Genomic DNA, 20,258 nt, shown 5'->3' with positions numbered 1-20,258 from the left:
AAAAAAAAGCTGGATATCAGGAGTGTGTGAACGTTGGAAGGGATTTTCTTGTTTCCATCCAGCCCTTTCTTGTGAGATGGCGTCAAGCCAATGAAAGCCTATCATTCTGACCTGCTTACAGAACCAGCTGTGCCCTCGTGCTCCTCTGGGCAGATAACGATGCCATGGCCGAGGAGGCATTTCTCAGCTGCCCTGGGAATGCACAAAGGAAGCACAGCTGCCACTCGGTCCCTTCCAGTGGCCTTCTGAGGAGCCCTCGGGTAGAGAAGCTGCACAGCCCAGTGACATGGCACAGGCTGCTTCTCAGGATCAGGGTTCCTCAGAGCTGAGGCTCTTCAGGTGACCTCCCTGTAGCCTCAATCATGCCACACAGAGGTGAGGCAGGAAAGGTAATGGAAATGTCACTGCTAAGACTTCAGAAGGTGGAGGTAGGAAACTTCCAAACCTTTACTGGCATCTTGTTTGCTTTCTTTTAATTCATCTTTTAATACATCTGTGTGAATAGTTAACTCCATTGCTTAAATTGTTTATTTACTGGAGGTAAGATATAATGGCATGGGCAAGGTTAATACTTCTAAAGGAAATGCGACCCCCACAGTTTTCAAGATTACAAATCTTAAAAATTTCTAAGAGTGCTAGCATAGTTGTTACCTTGGGAACAGCTGAAAATGAGAGCCATGTCCTAAATGACAAATCAGAACCCTTTTTTCTTTCTTTCTTTCTTTTTTTAACATATCAGAGCAGAATACAAACCAGAGAAACTTCCTTCACATTCCTTTGAGGTTGACCATGAAGATGCTGATAAGGATGAAGTAAGTGAGTTGTTGAAAGTGAAATGTTTAAACATGAGGGCGATTAGTTCCTGTCTTGCATTGGAGATTTCACCTTCTGGCCAGTTTTTCATGAGCAGCAGTAGCTCATTGTGTTGGGGCTTTTAGTCAGAATGAATCATGTTTGTTTTGACATTGAACATGATTTTGCAGATGAGTCAAAGACAGGAAAAGGAGGCCGGTTTTTAAGTGCCGCGTCTGAGCCCTGGATGCACAGTGCCATGCTAATGATACCTTTCTGCAGGATACCACTTCCCACTCCTCCTCCAAGGGCGGTGGGGGAGCCGGAGGATCAGGAGTTTTCAAGTCTGGCTGGCTCTACAAGGGAAATTTTAACAGCACCGTGAACAATACCGTTACTGTGCGGGTAAGGGGACACCAAGACTCATTTTCATTTCTGTCACCTTTCTTGATCCTCCCTCCTTGGGTCACACCACAGAGGAGAGCCATTTTTATGTTTTATGTTTTATTTTTATGTTTTTTTATATTTTTATGAGCCAAATTTATGTTTCATATCATATTTTATTTATGAGGAAGTAGGATACTCTTCTCTAGAACAACGCCTTTCTGAAGGAATTACAATATTTCTAACCTCCATGAGTAACAGCTCACTGCGATTTAACTTCTTCTATCTTTTATTTAGTCATTCAAAAAGCGCTACTTCCAGCTGACTCAGTTGCCCGATAATTCCTACATTATGAACTTTTACAAAGATGAAAAAATATCCAAAGAACCCAAAGGCTGCATCTTTCTGGATTCCTGTACAGGTGTGGTACAGGTGAGTGGAAATCCCTTTCCCCCCTTGGGGGTTATTTTCATGGCAAAATGCATTCAGCAAATATTTTTTAATTATATGATGTGAACCCAGAAGTGTTCTAGACTCTAGGCCTTCAGTGAAAACCAAAGTGGCCTACATCTCTACTTCCACAAAACTTATTTCAAAGAAAAACAGGAAATAAGCAAATAAATAAATAAATAGGATGAAGTCAGCTGGTAAGTTTTTCGATAAAAGAAAGAAACAAGGTCACAGAGGAGAGAGAGGAATGTTAGTGCTCAAGACATTAAGAAAAGCATTTTGGAAGAGGCACCATATGGTTCATGGACTAAAAAATGAGCAGGGACAGCAGGTGCAAAGGTCCTGAGGAGGAGCAAGCTGATATAAGCTGAGCTATGTATTCAAGGAAAAGAGGAGAATGGCCACCTGCATAGATGGCTTCTGTGGGGAGAACCACGGAGCCAAGGAAATTCAGTAAGATAATAAGCAAATCACAGCTCACAGCATACACTTCATAATTGTCATCTTGAGGTAACCATGTAAATTCACAGTGTGTGCACACACCCTCTTTCCTCTGTGAGGAGCTCTCCTCCAAAGGCAAGAATTACATTGATTCCCGAGGTTTTAATTTCAGAAACAGCTAGTTCTCTTAACAGGTACTGCTGTTCTGCAAGTTCTTGACCTTCAAATTATTGTTCTTAGTATTAAATTTGGCATGAAGCACTATGGCAAAGGGAAACAGAGTAATTCCAGAGACCTCTCCTTTTTCATGGACATTGGAGGTCTGTGCATTCAAAACATTTATTCTCTGCTCAGATGCATTGTCTTACCTTATTTCTTCTTAGGTAAAAATAGAAGCACTCGAGTGTTTTAGCAATCTCCCCTCAAATTTCCCAATAAAGCTCTGGCTGCTTGAGGTGAGAAATTTTGTTTCTGATCACAGGCCACTAGAGCTGTGCTTTCTGTTATCAGCAAGCCACAGGCACTCACTGGTTACCTTGTAGCTGAGATTACATCTTGGACAACTACTGGGGTCACTTAGATATATGGATGCAAAATGGAGCTCTTTCCAGCCTCTTAGTCCTGGCCTGTTTCTGGACAGTGAAAATCTGGAATTCCTCCAGAAATTAATAAGGCTGAACTTTATTTTTTTTTAATTTTTTATTGTTGGTTGTTCAAAACTTTACAAATTTCTTGACATATCATATTCCACACTTTGATTCAAGTGGGTTATGAACTCCCACCTTCACCCCATACACAGATTGCAGAATCACATCAGTTACACATCCGTTGATTTACATATTGCCATACTAGTGTCTGTTGTGCTCCGCTGCCTTTCCCATCCTCCACCATCCCCCCTCCCCTCCTCTCCCCTCCCCTCCCCTCCTCTCTCTCTACCCCCTCCACTGTATAACCCTGAGGGTCTCCTTCCATTTCCATGCAATTTCCCTTCTCTCTCCCTTTCCCTCCCACCTCTCATCCCTGTTTAATGTTAATCTTCTTCTCATGCTCTTTGTCCCTACTCTGTTCTTAGTTACTCTCCTTATATCAAAGAAGACATTTGGCATTTGTTTTTTAGGGATTGGCTAGCTTCACTTAGCATAATCTGCTATAATGCCATCCATTTCCCTGCAAATTCTATGATTTTGTCATTTTTTAATGCAGAGTAATACTCCATTGTGTATAAATGCCACATTTTTTTTTATCCATTCGTCTATTGAAGGGCATCTGGGTTGGTTCCACAGTCTTGCTATTGTGAATTGTGCTGCTATGAACATCGATGTAGCAGTGTCCCTGTAGCATGCTCTTTTTAGGTCTTTAGGGAATAGACCGAGAAGGGGAATAGCTGGGTCAAATGGTGGCTCCATTCCCAGCTTTCCAAGAAATCTGCATACTGCTTTCCAAATTGGCTGCACCAATTTGCAGTCCCACCAGCAATGTACAAGTGTACCCTTTTCCCCACATCCTCGCCAGCACTTGTTGTTGTTTGACTTCTTAATGGCTGCCAATCTTACTGGAGTGAGATGGTATCTTAGGGTGGTTTTGATTTGCATTTCTCTGACAGCTAGAGATGGTGAGCATTTTTTCATGTACTTGTTGATTGACTGTATGTCCTCCTCTGAGAAGTGTCTGTTCAGGTCCTTGGCCCATTTGTTGATTGGGTTGTTTGTTATCTTATTGTCTAATTTTTTGAGTTCTTTGTATACTCTGGATATTAGGGCTCTATCTGAAGTGTGAGGAGTAAAGATTTGTTCCCAGGGTGTAGGCTCCCTATTTACCTCTCTTATTGTTTCTTTTGCTGAGAAAAAACTTTTTAGTTTGAGTAAGTCCCATTTGTTGATTCTACTTATTAACTTTTGTGCTATGGGTGTCCTATTGAGGAATTTGGAGCCCGACCCCACCAAATGTAGATCGTAGCCAACTTTTTCTTCTATCAGACGGCGTGTCTCTGATTTGATATCAAGCTCCTTGATCCATTTTGAATTCACTTTTGTGCATGGCGAGAGAAAGGGATTCAGTTTCATTTTGTTGCATATGGATTTCCAGTTTCCCCAGCACCATTTGTTGAAGATGCTATCCTTCCTCCATTGCATGCTTTTAGCCCCTTTATCAAATATAAGATAGTTGTAGTTTTGTGGGTTGGTTTCTGTGTCCTCTATTCTGTACCATTTGTCCACCCGCCTGTTTTGGTACCAGTACCACGCTGTTTTTGTTACTATTGCTCTGTAGTATAGTTTGAAGTCTGGTATCGCTATACCGCCTGATTCACACTTCCTGCTTAGCATTGTTTTTGCTATTCTGGGTCATTTATTTTTCCATATGAATTTCATGATTGCTTTCTCTATTTCTATAAGAAATGCCGTTGGGATTTTGATTGGCATTGCATTAAACCTATAGAGAACTTTTGGTAATATCGCCATTTTGATGATGTTAGTTCTGCCTATCCATGAACAGGGTATATTTTTCCATCTTCTAAGATCTTCTTCTATTTTTCTCTTTAGGGTTCTGTAGTTTTCATTGTATAAGTCTTTCACCTCTTTTGTTAGGTTGATTCCCAAGTATTTTATTTTTTTTGAAGATATTGTGAATGGAGTGGTTGTCCTCATTTCCATTTCAGAGGATTTGTCGCTGATATACAGGAATAAGGCTGAACTTTAAAAGGAAAGAATTAATTAAGTGTAGCTGAGCATTCCACTGGAAGTGAAAGCTAATTGCATTTTAACACAGACGCCAGCTTTTCCATATGGAATGGGCTATAAGGATCTTAATGGAGGGGGGAGATAGTTGTCTGTTGTTGGGTATAAAAGAGGCTCTTTGGTCTTAGCAATATGAAATAATTCTTTAGCAATAGTTTAGAGATCAATAACTACCTTTTGCAGACATGGAGCTGAAAATTTTACATATGTTCTTTTCCACTTGTACTTCAAAGCTTGCTCTGTCAAATGACTCATCATTTTTTTTAAGTATAATTGTGGTCTTTTTACTTATTTAGTTTGCAGAGACACAGTGGTTATGCAGTGTCTTTCTTCAAAGACTATAACTGGACTGGGGGTATAGTTCAGTGGTAGAGTCCTTGCCTACTCTGTGTGAGGCACTGGGTTCCCTCCTATTTTTATTTATAAAAAATAAATTAATTAACTGAGGTATTGTGTCCAACTACAAGTAAAAAAAATTAAAAATATAAAAAAAGTAAATTGAAAAAGAAAGAATCATAGACTATGTCAGACGTACACCTTAGAACTCTGGTCTGACTTTCTGCTCCAAGAAACTTTAAGTCAGACTGTGTTTCAGTATCAGCTTAACCTGTTATGTCCCACCTATGTCCTACAGATAGGATACCTATAAAACCCTAAAATTAAGATTTTTATAGATATCATGCATAGAAGGATGGTACAGGATGGGTTTAAGCATCACCTTAGAAAGAGTCTTGTGGGGGGAAACCCAAGCTTGGGATTGGTGCAGGTCAGTATTCAAATTCTAGTTTTTACTTCCTGAAGGCTTTGAATAACTGACTTAGCCTCTTTGATCTCAAGATTTCTTGCCCATGAAACTAAAATAAATGTACTAACCTGGGAGACATTGTGTCTTCAGCTTTCTCCTCTAATTTTCTTTTAATTACAAATTTCACAACCTTAAGAGATGGACACTTTGTATGGTAAAGCCACACAAATCTTGATTCACCTTCCTGAAACTTCTACCTAAGTGTACTAACAAATACATTTCTCTTTTTTTCCTTCATTCTTTCTCTCATTCCACAGCTTGTTTAGTGCCTGTGATGTGTTCAGAACCCTGTTTAGGTGTGGGGGATTCAGTTTTCTTTCAGAGTCAGAGAAGGACAGAGCCACCTGCTCTCTACTATTCCCTGTCACAAGAGCTATATATAATAGAGGTGTGAATGACAGCACTCATGGAGCAGTTTGGCAGCACAGATCAGGTGAACTCTTTTAGGGAAGTTGCATCTCTGCACAGAAAGGCTAAGCCTGTCTAGACTTTTCACACGTGTCTTTGAAGATTTCAACTCTGTGTCCCTGCACTTTCGAGCCCCTTGATGAAGAACCTTCAACCAGTCCCCCTTACACCTTTTATGCCAGTAGGAACTTCCAGGTTCTTGAGATCATGTTGGGAGACAGACGTCTGTGCTACTTACTGGTCACCAGAGATGTGGGTCCCAGTTCCTGCCTCTTTAATTACAGCCCTTTCTGGCTTGCAAATGTGTTCATCTGGAAAGATTTCAAGTGAGATAGTACAAAGTTTAACCATTACTCTTTCAAGTTCTCAGGCACAAAATGTGCTTGAAGATGAATCACATACACACAAAAGCAGAGAACAAATGAATAACTAGAATGAGTCAGACCTATTTGGTTAAGAAACATTGCCAGTTTCCCTTGAATAAAACAAACAAAAAAGAAGAAGAACAAAGACTTCACCTCAGACAGCATAAGTATGTATCCATATACGTACATTTACCCTACATAAGCCATGAGGCTAAAGGAACATTGCAAAGATGCCCTCGTGTGCAGTTTTAAGCCATGAGTGTTTAACACAGGATTCACATCAGGATATATATATTGGGAAACTTGTTATATGCAAAGCATTGTGAAAGACACAAAGTCTGAAAACAGATGTGATTCCTGTCTTCAAAGAGCTTCCAGTCTATGGAAGGGTACACAGAAAAATGAAACAAAACAGAAGTGGCATATACAAATAGGACATGAGTGACATAACTCAGATAATAAGTCCCAACAGCCTATGTAAGAATGAAATTAAATGTATCACTGCATGATGCTATACTGTTACGCTCCACATGGATTACTTACATTTAATTCTATTTCTACATATCAATTTACTGACACTCCATTATACTATAAGTTCAATAAGAGAAAGCACTTTTTAAATTTTTTTCAGTGCTGTGTGACTGGCACAGAAAAGGCTCTCGATAATTTTTTGTTGTCTAAGTGGACAAATAAAGCTACAGAGAATAGAAAGGATAACATGGAAGGGAGCCACCAATACCAGTAACCTGGATTTGATGTTGTGATGTTTCTTTTAAAAACTCCTCTATTGTTCCTGAAAAATTCTGTAGAAAGTGCTAGAAACATAATGGGCGCAATGGAATATGTTGTTTGGATGACTTCGCTCTTTGCCATTCAGTCTTCCGTCAGCTTTAGTGGTTTTCTTGGAGATGCAGGACTCTCCATGTGAACACTGCGGAAGCAAACTCGCATGCCTCGATTTATTAAGCACATTGTGTAGCAGCAGGGCATGCTCACAGCTTCTTTTTATTTATGAAATCATGTAGGGGGAGGGCAGTGAGCTTGACTGGACACAGTAGCTGCATTGGCTACTTTGGCTACTTTGCGCTGGACACCGATTTAAGGGAAATAAAGTAAAATTGGGGGATCAAGAGGAAGACCATGATTACTTCTTGATTACATTACCATTTCAATGACTTATCAATTATACTCTAAGGTTATTAAAACATCCCACTAACTTTTGATCTTTGTCCGTCCTTTTTTTTGCTATTTCATGTACTATTACCTTTGAGATTACAGCTTGAGATAGAAACCCAGCCATCTTAAGTATTCCCAGCATAAGCTTCTATATACTGCAAGTACTTCTATTTCTCTCAAAAAAGATAATTTACATTTTGAGAACTTGCCAACAGAATGCCTTTTGCGCTTATAAGTGTCCTTTTTTGAGAAGTAGGAACTTGTTATACTTCACTCAGGTTTTTAAAAGATAATATTATAATATTGAAGTCGGTAACCATACTCAATTCATTTGAAGTACAGAATGCAATTTAGAAAATCAACTTTTATTTATATTTTGAAGTATTTTATTTCTGAAAATTCCATTAGGTTTGGCCTTTGTGTTTGGAAGAAAGTTGCAACTTGATCCACTTTTTCTGACCTAGCATGACATTTACTGGGCTCTGTGTCTCCCTCCCATATTATTTGCAGCATCGGAGTTATCAAGCAGATTTTCTTTATATAGGTTTGTTTTTAAGACAACAGTAAGATTTGCTTGCATGTCACCATACTCAGGCACTTAACAATATCCTAGCAAAAGTTATGTCTCAAATTCTGGCCATCTCTCCTTCTTTTCAGAGAATCTACTTCTTTTCCTATTGTTCAAGGCCTCTACCATGGCCATGGTAGGAAACCTCTCTCACCTTCTCTCCAGCCATGTGGTCTTTGCCTTAGGCCCTCTGTGTCAGTGAAGGTCAAGGTAGTTTCTCCTTCATCAGAATTTCCCAGAAAGACATGTGAGGGCATATGGAGAGAGCCTACCCCACTCTCCCTGGGGAGGGCATGACATCTAGGAATTTCACTCAAACGTGCTGTCTAGCTATGTGCTTTGTACACCAAGTTTGAGGTCATTATCTTTCTGACTGCATCCCTCTATTTCCATTACAGCCAGTAAGATCTTCTCAAAATTCAACTCTTGCCAGAATCATCCTATTCCATGTTCTCACAGATCCTAGTATCTCCTCATCAAAGCATTTATACAAAATCTAAATACACCTATTCTCCAGTTTTATATTGGTGTGATTAGTTGGTTAATGCCTGTCTCCCCTATTCTACAAGGGCAGAGACCACATTTGTTTTTGCCCAGCACAAAATGTAAACAAAAAGCATCTCTTTTATGAATGAACATCACTGCGATAAACACTGAAGCTAAAAAGTTAGCTTCTTCTCATATGAGACTTGTGAATTATTAAAGAGCCGGACCTGTGATTGAATCATCACAAAGCAAGACATGTATAACACTTGACAATAATACAAAGGTATGGACAGGAGCAAATAGCTTGTCCTTGGAAGAATATACAAAGTGACATTTAAACAGGGACATTCCACAGTGAGAAGCATAGTTAGTTTTTTTCACTTAGTCTTCTTTCTCCTTCAATTCTTGAATTGTACTTTTGGTCAGGACTTAGATGTTGCTCTGTTGTGCATTCTCTTGAACTTAGATCAACAGAGACCACAGGTCACAGCCACCTCTTTGATGTGTGGTGGTGCCAGGGCAGTAGCAAGGAAGAGCAGCATAGACTGGGCATCTTCTGCGAGCCTGGCTCTGGGCAGCTCAGGCGGTGGATTCAGAGCACTGGTCCTGAAGTGGTTTTCCCTTCTCTGCCACTTGCTGCTGCTACAAACTCAAGCATGTTTTCACTAATCCCCCCAAACTCAACTTCATCACATGTTAAATAGAATCGTATAATTCTGCTTACAGGATTATTGTGAACTTAGTGGGAAAAGTTTACACTTTGAATTCACGTTTCTAATCTTATGACAGAAATATATAAAACTACAAGAGAAGAATTGGTCTTGCCCCCAACCCCTACTCTCAGTGCCCTTTTCTGGTATTTAAATAGCCGGCTCCTTCTTTTACAGATTTTGACTTAGACATCACCTTTGTAAAGCCCTGCCTTCACCACTCTTTCTAAAGTAGCTGCTCATCATATCATTCCATTCTAATGCAATGCAGTTTTGTTTTTCAATTGTCTGGCCAGTTCATTATCCATTCACTCACCATGTCCCCACTAGAATTTTAGTTCCTAAGAATAGGAACTTTTTTTTCATTCATAAAATATGACTTGTTTTGAACCCCACTCCTAAACCCTTGTATGTATTCACACCGTCACAAGATACAGTGGTAAACGAAACTGACAAAGCCCTTGTGGAGGTAGCTTTGAAGAAAAAAGAAAATTGAAACAAAGCAAATTGAAAATTGAAAAAGCATATAATTTGGAATTAATGTAAGTGTTCTGGAGGACAATAACCTTTGTCCCCTTGTCTGAAACTGGGGAATTGAGGATGGTTTTTAGTTTAGGTTTGAAGAGTGGATTGAAGTCATGTTAAGTACATGAGGGAAACACCACGCTCTCTGTGTTTAGGGGAATTTTCAGGGAGGGGGAACATTTTCAGATCCTGTGGCTAAACCAAGAATGTATCAGGAGCACATTCCAGGAACTAGACCAAGGCTTTCTGGATTAGTCACAAAAAGCCAAGTAGAGATGTCAAGTTACAAAGATTCTGGGGACTGATGGCCAAGCCAGAGCCAGGGGTAGAACTGAGCTGCCATTGCCTTTGGAAGCCCTTCAAAGCCACTGGACTGAGATAGGCGGAGTCTGAGGCAGAGCCAGGAGTAGCATTAGAAGCCATGAAGAGAAGGAAGAGCCCGCAGCACAGAGTGGACAGTGGCGACTGATGAGGTGGGAAGAGTGTGACCATGGAGGCCAGGGTCAGTGAACTTCAAGGAGGAGGAGCTAGCCGCCCTGCCAACTCTGTTTAAAGTCATGGAAGACAGAAAGAAAGAAATGTCCCTTAGATTTGTATGGCAGCAAAGAGCTTGTCAGTGACTTGGCAGGTGTGATGAGGTCAGACGCCCAGCTGTGGTGAGTTGCAGACAGAACCCACGCTGAGCAGGACGGCAGAAGCTCAGGGCAGTTCTTCAAAGGCTGGAACACAGTCACACTCGTGCCTGAAGACGAAATGTTTGGGTGCACATACTCAACTCAACAACAAAATGTGAATGAAATGTTTCTTAGTACAAATATATGTGAAAGAAACCAAAGTAAGTTGGGACTCTGAAATTCTGTCCCATCTTGAAGGTTTTTCTCTATGTTGGCCACCTTACAGAAAGACTTGGAAATCCCAACCCCACAGAAAATGCCTCTCACTCTCTAAGACTTCTCAATGGGCCTTTCTTTCTTTGTGTACCACAGAATAACCGACTAAGAAAATATGCCTTTGAACTGAAAATGAACGATCTGACCTATTTTGTGCTGGCCGCTGAAACTGAGTTGGACATGGACGAGTGGATTCACACCCTCAACCGCATCCTGCAGATCAGCCCCGAGGGGCCCCTGCAGGGAAGGAGGAGCACAGAGCTCACCGACCTGGGCCTAGGTGAGAGCTCAGGAAACCATCTTCCTTCCTCTGACCTGTGATTTCAGTTCTTTTAAAGCTGGGGCAGTGGTGGTAGCCGTCAGTTCTAACCCATACATCCCTGAGCTATTTGCTCTAAGAAGTCACCTGATTCTTATGGTCACCTCTTATAGGGATGATTTTGAGTTGACTGGCAATGATTTGAGGCTGTCATCCTGAAAATAATGTTGGGAGTCATTTGTCAGCAGCATCAAAAATGTACCCATGTCTGATGGAAGGTTATCTTATAGGAGGTCATTTATGTGTTTTGACCCTTCATTCCATTGAATTAGTAGACCTTATTCTTTGAAAAGACAAATATGTATTACTCCCTCTTAGTTAAAATGTATTTTCATCTATGGTTTTTTGACCATATTGAGATCAGCTTTTATGTGAAAGTTTCAGTGCTATGTGTGGTAATAAGAAATCTATATGATAAAAAAAAAATTCTTCTGACCAGCCTAGTCCCCTCATAAGATTCTAATTTGTTGTAGGCAAAGAGAAGGAAATTAGAAAGAGAAGAGAAAAGTAAAAGGATAGAGAACAAACTCACAGCTATATGAGAGGCAAGTTTTTGACCCACAGAGTCAGTTACTGCTCCCAATAGAAAATGATTTCAAGACATTTCACAAAGCACTTTGGTAGTTTAGAAACCAAATCGTTCATAAATTCTAGTAGTCTTAAGTATCACATGCTATAAATTGAAAGCCTCGTGAAATAATGTGGAAGAACATTGTTGGTGATTTTATTTATTTATTTATTTATTTATTTATTTATTTATTGTTTTAATTAGTTACACATGACAGTACAATAATCTTGACATATCATACATTTAAATCAGACGGAGTATAATTTCTCATTTTTCTGAGTGTACAGGTTGTGGAATCACATTGGTCGTGCAGTCACATATATACATACAGCAATAATAATGTCTATTTAACACAGCTTCTCTATGCCAGAGTATTACTTACTTAATAATAATTAACTAGAGTACTAATGTTTACAGCGTCCCACAGAGCTAAAGTAACTGAAGCTAGCAGATGGGTTCTAGATTGATGTATTGAGAGTGAGAATTATCAAGGATATTTACAAAAACATATGTAAACATATATACAAAATATATACAACATATAAATATACTATATATATATATATATATATATATATATATATACAAAAAAGAAAAATATAGACATATAAAAGAAAACTCTAGTATGCATTGTTGAAGCAAATCAAGAACACTCCAAAGGTACATGTGTATCATAAGGACCCAAAGTTCTTACCAGCACAGGAAGGTGTCTGGCAAGAATCCCAAAATGATCATCAGGGAGTCTAATTTCCAGCCCCTGACGGCCTAACAGAGTATGGATAGAGTGCAGAGAGAGAAGAAAATTAAGTCTTAGCTCACCAAGGTCCCTCTAAGCTCTTGAGTCTAACCCAGTTTCGTATGTCATGGGTATAAAAAGCTATGATTGTGAATGCTATTTAAAAACCTGTTTTGGTGTATCTTTTCAAGATCCGCTGGATAATTCTACAACCTGTGAATGTACACCAGAGGAAACAGGGTCTTCAGAGAACAGCCTACACCCAGATTTCACTAAGGTAATGAAGTTATCATTGTGTGTGCTACTTATCATTTATGGCTTTCACAGGACAAATGGAAGTGCTCTCTTAAGATTCAGACTAAGGAAGGAATTCAGAACTTTCCATTAACCTAAGTGTTTCACTTAATGGGAACACAGCTCTCAAAAACAAAAGCATGTTTTTATAAGACTTATTTTGTATTAGTGGATGACATTAAAACAGTGATAACACCCAGGGATGCTAGCTGACTGAGCGGATGTGTCTGGGTATGCATCTGGACACACGGATGCTAAGGGCTAATGTAGTTTTCTCCACAGTACCTCACAGAAACTGAAGAGTCTGTCAAAACCACCCGGAACTTAGAGAGACTGAGTCTGTTTTCACTGGATCCAGATATAGATGTAAGTTGGAATTCTTCCTGAGCGGACATAAACTTGGCTGTTTGAATACAACTGGGGATTTAAATGTAGAGTTTATTGTTTTATGATGAGTGGTAAATACAATTTCTGACAAATTTTTCAGAGCTTGAAACTTCAAAAAAAGGATCTTTTAGAACCTGAGTATGTGATCAAACCCTTCGAAGAGAAAGCTGCCAAGAGAATCATGATCATTTGTAAAGCCCTCAACTTAAATCTTCAGGGTTGTATTACAGAGAATGAAAATGATCCAATAACAAATGTAAGTTTCTCTTCTGTTACATCATACGCCAGTCAGCCAACGTTATACCTCACCCCAAGTCAAAATGTTTCTACTCACACTAATTCAGGCAATGATTTCAAATGTCTTTGAAATTTACAAAACTATGCATGCAAGACAGTGATATTTTCACATTACATGTGAGATTGTTGATGAGTAAGCTAAAATGAAATTGTATCATCAGCAAAAATCTAGCCCCAAAATGAAGCTTCTTTATAATTTATGAATTTAACTGAGTGCTAGGCATGATTAAAAATGAAGTAGTTCAAGTCAGGTTTATTCACCTCTCAAAAAATACTAGGTGTGCCAACCATGAGCCAGACTTATTCTAACTACTAAGAAGACAACAGTGAAGAAGATAAATATTCAATAAATAGTAATGCAGGCTCCCAGTCTCCTGAAGATCATATTCTTTTTGAAAACTCATAAAGAGTAAAGAAGAAACACATTAAGAATATAAGTGCCCTGTGAAAAATTTTGTATCAGGAGCAGGGGTTCTGTAGATAGGGTGGTCATGAACAGAGGTGTCAAGTTCGAAAAGGATAAAAATGCAGGGTGAGGAGAACATTCTAGGCAGGAAAAAGAGCAAGGGTAAATGCCCTGAGACAGGGAGGTCTTGACAGGTTCAAGGAACTGAACGCAGATGGGGCTGGTGGAGGCTAACCAAGATGAAAAGTAAGAAATGGGTTTAGATTAAGTCAGTTTAGCTAGGGCCTTATGAGCGGAGTGGAGAATTCAGGTGTATCCTAAGCAAGAGTGGAGACTGTCCCAGGGCTACAGCACTTTAAAATGGTGGGGTCTGATTTGCAATTTTAAAAGCCCGCATCAGAAAAATGGATTGGAAGAAATAGGAGTTGTCCAGGGAGACGAGCATGAAGACCACTACCAAGGTTTATGGTGTGATCCGAATGAGGGCTGGCAAGGAAGGAGAGAGATGGGCTCATCTGACTAATGTCTTGTAGAAAGAATGAGTCAGTGATACAGAAGGGTCCTGAAGTTGTGTTCATGAAGTCAAACAGGAGTCTAATTAAATAATGGCACAAAATGGGGCTGGGGGTGGGGGGACAGTGGTAAGCACATTTTATTTCCAATTTTGTAGTGAAAAGTGTTAGGAAAAATAATCAGACCTTGATTTCATGCAGGGTTTTTTAAATCCTAGAAACTTGGTCCTTGAAATTATTTGGAAATCTCAAGAAAATTTAACCTCAATCATAATGTCACCTATTCCCTGTATTAAATAAAAATAGATGGGGTTTTGACCCAGCACATCTCTAAGTGCAATTTCAAAATCCAATTTAGAATCAAAGCTAATGGGCTTTTCTTTCCAGTGCCAAGGGCATATGACTCCTTCCACGAGGATTCCTTTCTACTACGCTAAGACTCCTATTCAAAGCTAAGTGTTTATATCTGGGCCAGACCCACCAGGCAAGGATGAGACCCAAGTTCAGAGAATGGTTTTATTGTGCCCTTTCATATCTGCCAGGCCAAGGGGTTAAGTTGATTTGGACTGTTTTGTATGTTTGTTTTTCATTTATGTTTTTCATTTATGTTACAGTTGATACAAGTGTTAAAAAACTAGGAAATTACTTTTTAAAAATTTCATTGTGCTACTAAGCAGTGACACAGAAAACAATAATAAAACAGTCTCACTCTAAAACCATGTTTGTCATTTAATGATATTGTTTTTAAAATCTTTTAAATTCAATACTCTTTTATTAATGTAACTTTTTTAAACCCATTGTTCTTATTTCAATGACAATGTTTTAAATTAATGGAAACATTTCTCCATTTTGCTGAAGAGCCAACTACTACATTTAATGAATGAACATCTAAAGATTCCCCGAAAGAACATTATCATGAAGAGGAAACAATATTTGACATCATGTAATTTTGTATTCAGTAAAGTGAAAACCAAATTCAACTTGACGGTTTTATGGTGTAAAATATTTCTTTGAAAATAGGAATTGGTTCCAAAAATCTTGTCTAATAGAGCTGCTTCACAGCAGAGCTACATTTGAAATTCTAGGGTTTTGAATTTTTAAGAAGAGCAGAGAATTCTAAACCTAAGCAACCTATGACTTAATTTTTTTAGGCTTTAAAGGTACTTTGTTAAACAAAACTGAATTGAAAAGCCAGTGATTCAGAAAAGAAAATTTGACATTTACATTGAAAAAGTGAATTGGGAGAAATAAATGAATCATCACATGAACTTTAATTTCTGAGGGGTTATCAAAGTAGGTAATTTATTCCCATTCACTAAAAGAAATGAAAATCAAAATGCAACCATTTAGGAAAAATAATAAGGATTTTATTCTTTGACCTTTAAAGTGTTTTGAGTTCTTACCTACCTGAGTTACTTTAAGTTTTGCATTTTTTTTCAATCTCTTAGCAGACTATCACCACCACAAACCAAGGGGATTTTTAAATTAAATTAAGTTAGCAATATATGAAACATTTACTTTATAATTGTTTTTAAAATAATTTGTTGAATTTTATTTTATATGTGCAATTATATTTCTTACAGTAAGGGAACTGGAAAATACTGCTATCATTTAGGAATTGAACCAGTATCCCTGTTATAAGACAAAGTCCACAGCATGAGTGAGTCTGACAATGATGAACTGGATCATAAGATGATCTTTATATATAGCCTACTTGTTGTCAGAATACTGGCAAATGACAAGTGTCAATTAAAAATTAAGTAGCAAAAACAAAAGTCAAAATGTTGTTTTTGTAGACATAGTGCATCTTTAGAGCCTATTGCTAATTACATATCTAAGTAATTACATATATGTGCATGTATATAATGTATGTCACTTTAGATATGCACATGCACATATATAATATGTGTACAGTTGTATATACGTGTATTTATTCTTTGATTTATTTATTTCCATCTCTGTGCATTTGACATTTTTTTAGTTGACCATTCCTTCTTTTTTGACTGTTTCTTCTTTCCTATGATACCCAGGTCCCATTTAAACAATTTTATCAGTTTTTTTTTCTTACTTCTCTTCATTTCTCAATCGCTTTTATGAGTAGTTTTCCCTACTCCCATTTCTATCTTTTACTGTTGATGTTTTCTGGGATTTTATTCTGATTCCCTTCTCTTTATCTCATGGCTTATTGAAGGGGCACAAACAAAACCTCCCACATCCAGATCTCCAGGCCAGTTTCCTTTACTGGACTCAAAATACAGGCCCATATTCACTGCTGCTGGGATGTCTCACCAGTGACCTTCTGTGTCCCATTCAGAAATTGTGCTTGTATCTCTCTCCCATATGTCAGGGAATGGCATTAGCATCCACTTATGACCAAAGCTGGGAATTTTCTTCTTCCTGCCCCTGTGTATCCGTTTTCCTAATCAACAAATACACATGTGTGCAGTGTTTTGGTTAAACATCCTTAGAGTTTCTCAAATGCCTCTTTTATGAGCACCTCCTAATTTTCACCTGCATTCTGATCTAATTCTAATATTTTTTCCTTTGTCTTATCATGTTATTATTTCTTTGCATAGGTCACCCACCCTATTTAAAAGTCCCTTCTAACCAATTCTTTTCCTAATTCCTACTTTTTAACTCAACCAATAAATTTCATTGTTTCTTCTCATCTTCCATTCATTTCCCATTTATTTCCCATCTTCAACTTTCTTTCCGGCACCCAGGAAGAGGTTTAGGGATGCTACACAGAGGCTTGGACATGGGTAAACTTTCAAGAATTCCAGAGGGCAGGAAGAAGAAAATCATGTAAAAGCACCAAGGTAGCATGTCCCTGGGTCCCCCAGGATATGGGTTAGGGAACTCTGGAAGAGGCAACAACAGGTGGCTAGTGTGTTTGGCAGGGGTTACTCCGAAGCCGTAAGGTGACTGAACAAATAAGTAAATAGATTAATAACATCAAGATCCATATTTCTCACTATTGAAGGATATAAGTATAGATGCAGAAAATAGGAAGGTTAAAAGGAACCCTGGAGCATTTGAAATAGAAATGAATGCATCAATATGAATGCACTAATTTTCAACACAAATAAAGAAATAGAGATGTAGTAGAGTATTGTTAATTATGTGTTTGTGTGTGTCACCTTCATGTAAGGAGAGGGCCCAAAAGTCATAATGTCCCAGTGACATTATGGTATTGGTTTCTAAATATCACCCTGACAAAAAAAGAATGAGATATTATAGAAATATCTCAGGTGTGGAAAGTATGAGAAAAGTCTGGAGCAATTTGTTGGGTATAAAGGTCCTAAAAACTTATGTGGACCTGCCAAAATTCTTAGGGGCTACTTTGAAGGGTATTGGTAATCAAATCTGGGGCAATTTGAACACCACTATAAACAATGATTATTAGAGGTTAAAATGTGTTTAATAAAATATTAATCCATGAGTCAATACTTGTATAAATAAATAAATGAATAAAAATGAGGGAGAAGGGCAAGCTCACCTTTATTATTGCTGAACACATGTAGAAAGAAAGATGGCACTAGAAGATCACCATTGGTAGCCAACTTGGTGGCTGTTGATTCTAGTAAGAGTTACCAGTAGAGGTTGAGACTTTGGATTAAGGTTTGACGAGAGTAATCTTGGGAGTAATCTCAGACTATGTTTCCACAAACGCCAATCAGTAACAAAAGGAAAAATGGTAAATTTATAATGGAGAAAACTAGCAGATATCAGCATAACCAGCAGATCAAGGTTGGCATTATATGTGCTTGATTCAATGAATTTTTAACATAAAGGAAAAAATTGTCAATGTCTGTTTTTAAAAACTCAACAAAAATAGCTCCTCTGAGGAAACCTTCTGTCTTCTATGACAACAGGTTTCTTCCTTCACAACCTGAAGCTCACCTGACTATTTATCACACTGAATTTTAATATATAGCTTGTTAACCAGTGTGTGGGAAGTTCCTGGAATAGTAGCAAGCAGATAGTAGATGCTCAATAAAGGTTCATGTGTTTGTCAGCTCTTCATCACTGTGACCAAAATACCCAACAAGAACAACTCGGAGGGGGAAATGTTTATTTGAGCTCATGGTTGCAGAGCTTTGGTGCATAGTTGGTCAGCTCCATTGCTCTGAGCCTGAGATGAGGCCAAACATCATGGTGGGAAGGCATGGCAGAGGAATGCTGCTCAGCACTTGACAGGATGCAGAAAGAGTATAGGAACGAAGGATGAAATATAATCCCCAAGATCCGAGCCCGAGTGACCTGTTTACTCCAGCCATGTCCTGCCTACCTATAGTTATCACCCAGTAATCCACTCAAATTACTAATCTATCAAATGGGACGTGATTAGGTTGCAAATCTCATGATCTGATCATTTTGCCTCTGAACATTGCTCCATTGCCTAACATGAGCTTTTTTTTTTGGGGGGGGGGGAACCTCACATTCAACAGCTAGCTATTATTACTAACCTATCAAGCTGTTATAAAAATTTATGAGAAGTGGTTGGAATAGTGAAATGTTTCTCAATGCAGTATAACTCCTAAGATTCCTTTGCAGACTACCAAAATCCTGGGGTAACTGAGGCAATGGGTATTTCCTGAGAGTGTAGGGAAAATAACTGGAAGGATTTGTAAGCCAAACCATGCATGTAGTTCAGTATGTGGCAGAAAATAGTAGGTGGGAATACTAGAGTGGAGAGATGAGTGAAATACAGTCCTGGGGTCTTAGGCTGCAGCTGAAAGCAAGGACCCTGGGTACTTCTCACTGAGTCAAGGGGAACTTGCTGTCTGCACATGTTTTATCTATGGCATTGTTAATGGATGTGCCAGAGAGGCTGTTGCCTGGGTAATGATTTTCTGTCAAAACCATCTGTTCTTTCTTTTTCATGCAGATTGAGCCTTTCTTTGTGAGTGTGGCACTTTATGACCTCAGAGACAGCAGAAAGATTTCTGCCGATTTTCATGTGGATCTAAACCACACTATTGTCAGACAGATGCTCTCAGGGGCTTCCGTGGCTTTGGAAAATGGTAACATCGACACAGTCACTCCAAGACAATCAGAAGAACCTCACATCAAGGGATTTCCTGAGGAATGGCTTAAATTTCCAAAGCAGGTTGCACTTTTGTTTACTTGGAGCAGAAAATATTTGTTCCATTGTTCTTACCCTTAGATCACATAAGATGGGCAATATCCCAATTAAAAATACCTTAAAACCGTCTCTTTTTTTAAATGGCATTTTGCAGATTCTTCGGTTCAAATTTCTTAGATGCTTATGAGCTGCTTTCTTTGTACATAGGCTATATTTTCTGTAAGTGATCCACATTCTGAAATAGTTTTGGTGGCCAAAATCGAAAAAGTCCTGATGGGAAATATTGCAAGCGGTGCTGAACCTTATATTAAGAATCCAGACTCCAACAAGGTAATGCATCATTTTCTTATATGTAATTTATATTACTATCAAGAAATAAAGTCACACTCCCTTGATGAATTTATCATGTATGATAAATGTATGGCTTTAAGTATTCTCTTTTCTATTAAATTAGTATTCACCAAGAAATTTTTAATGTATATATCTTTGATCTACATCTTTTGGACTCAACAGTTTCTGACTTCTGAGAATTTATGGGTAAAAGCAAATTTAAGTGTGAATAAAGTTTTAGCCCCAAGGATCAAAATATTTACAATAATGAAAAATTACGATAATCTAAGTACAAACAAGTGAATACAGTTTGCTAAAATATCAGCAGTGCAGATGATAAACTAAGTGAATAAGTAAGATAGACAATTATACATCAAGTTTTGCCAACACCTAAGTGAAGTAGGAAAGAACAAAAGAAATACAGCAAGTTCTTTGAGTAATGAACCTACAGGTAATATTTTTCTACTTTCTTCTTTTCTATTAAAATAATCAAATGTTACTGTCTAATAAAAAAAACAAACAGCTATTTTCCATGCAAAGGAAAGATATTAAGGAAATAATTCATAAGAATTGAATTTGAAGAAG

General features: G+C 38.3%; 1 protein-coding gene across 9 annotated transcripts in view; it reads left to right on the top strand.

Annotated features, from left to right (window-relative positions):
• Positions 1–20,258, top strand: part of Dock10 (dedicator of cytokinesis 10) — a 234,253-nt gene that overhangs the window by 139,218 nt on the left and 74,777 nt on the right. For all 9 annotated transcript variants that reach the window (XM_058577514.1, XM_058577513.1, XM_046439593.2 and 6 more), the window contains exons 5-13: positions 740–812; positions 1,075–1,197; positions 1,474–1,608; positions 10,832–11,015; positions 12,550–12,635; positions 12,935–13,018; positions 13,140–13,295; positions 19,146–19,367; positions 19,551–19,673. In XM_058577514.1, coding sequence (XP_058433497.1) covers positions 740–812; positions 1,075–1,197; positions 1,474–1,608; positions 10,832–11,015; positions 12,550–12,635; positions 12,935–13,018; positions 13,140–13,295; positions 19,146–19,367; positions 19,551–19,673 — 1,186 coding nt within the window. The remainder of the gene's footprint in view (positions 1–739; positions 813–1,074; positions 1,198–1,473; positions 1,609–10,831; positions 11,016–12,549; positions 12,636–12,934; positions 13,019–13,139; positions 13,296–19,145; positions 19,368–19,550; positions 19,674–20,258) is intronic.

The sequence above is a fragment of the Marmota monax genome, unplaced genomic scaffold (genome assembly GCF_021218885.2).
Source record: "Marmota monax isolate L192 unplaced genomic scaffold, Marmota_monax_Labrador192_F-V1.1 WCK01_AAM20220418_F8-fsc00041, whole genome shotgun sequence".
Taxonomy (NCBI): Eukaryota; Metazoa; Chordata; class Mammalia; order Rodentia; family Sciuridae; genus Marmota; species Marmota monax.
The sequence above is the reverse complement of the archived record's forward strand: the minus strand, read 5'-3'. Positions and strand labels throughout refer to the sequence as shown.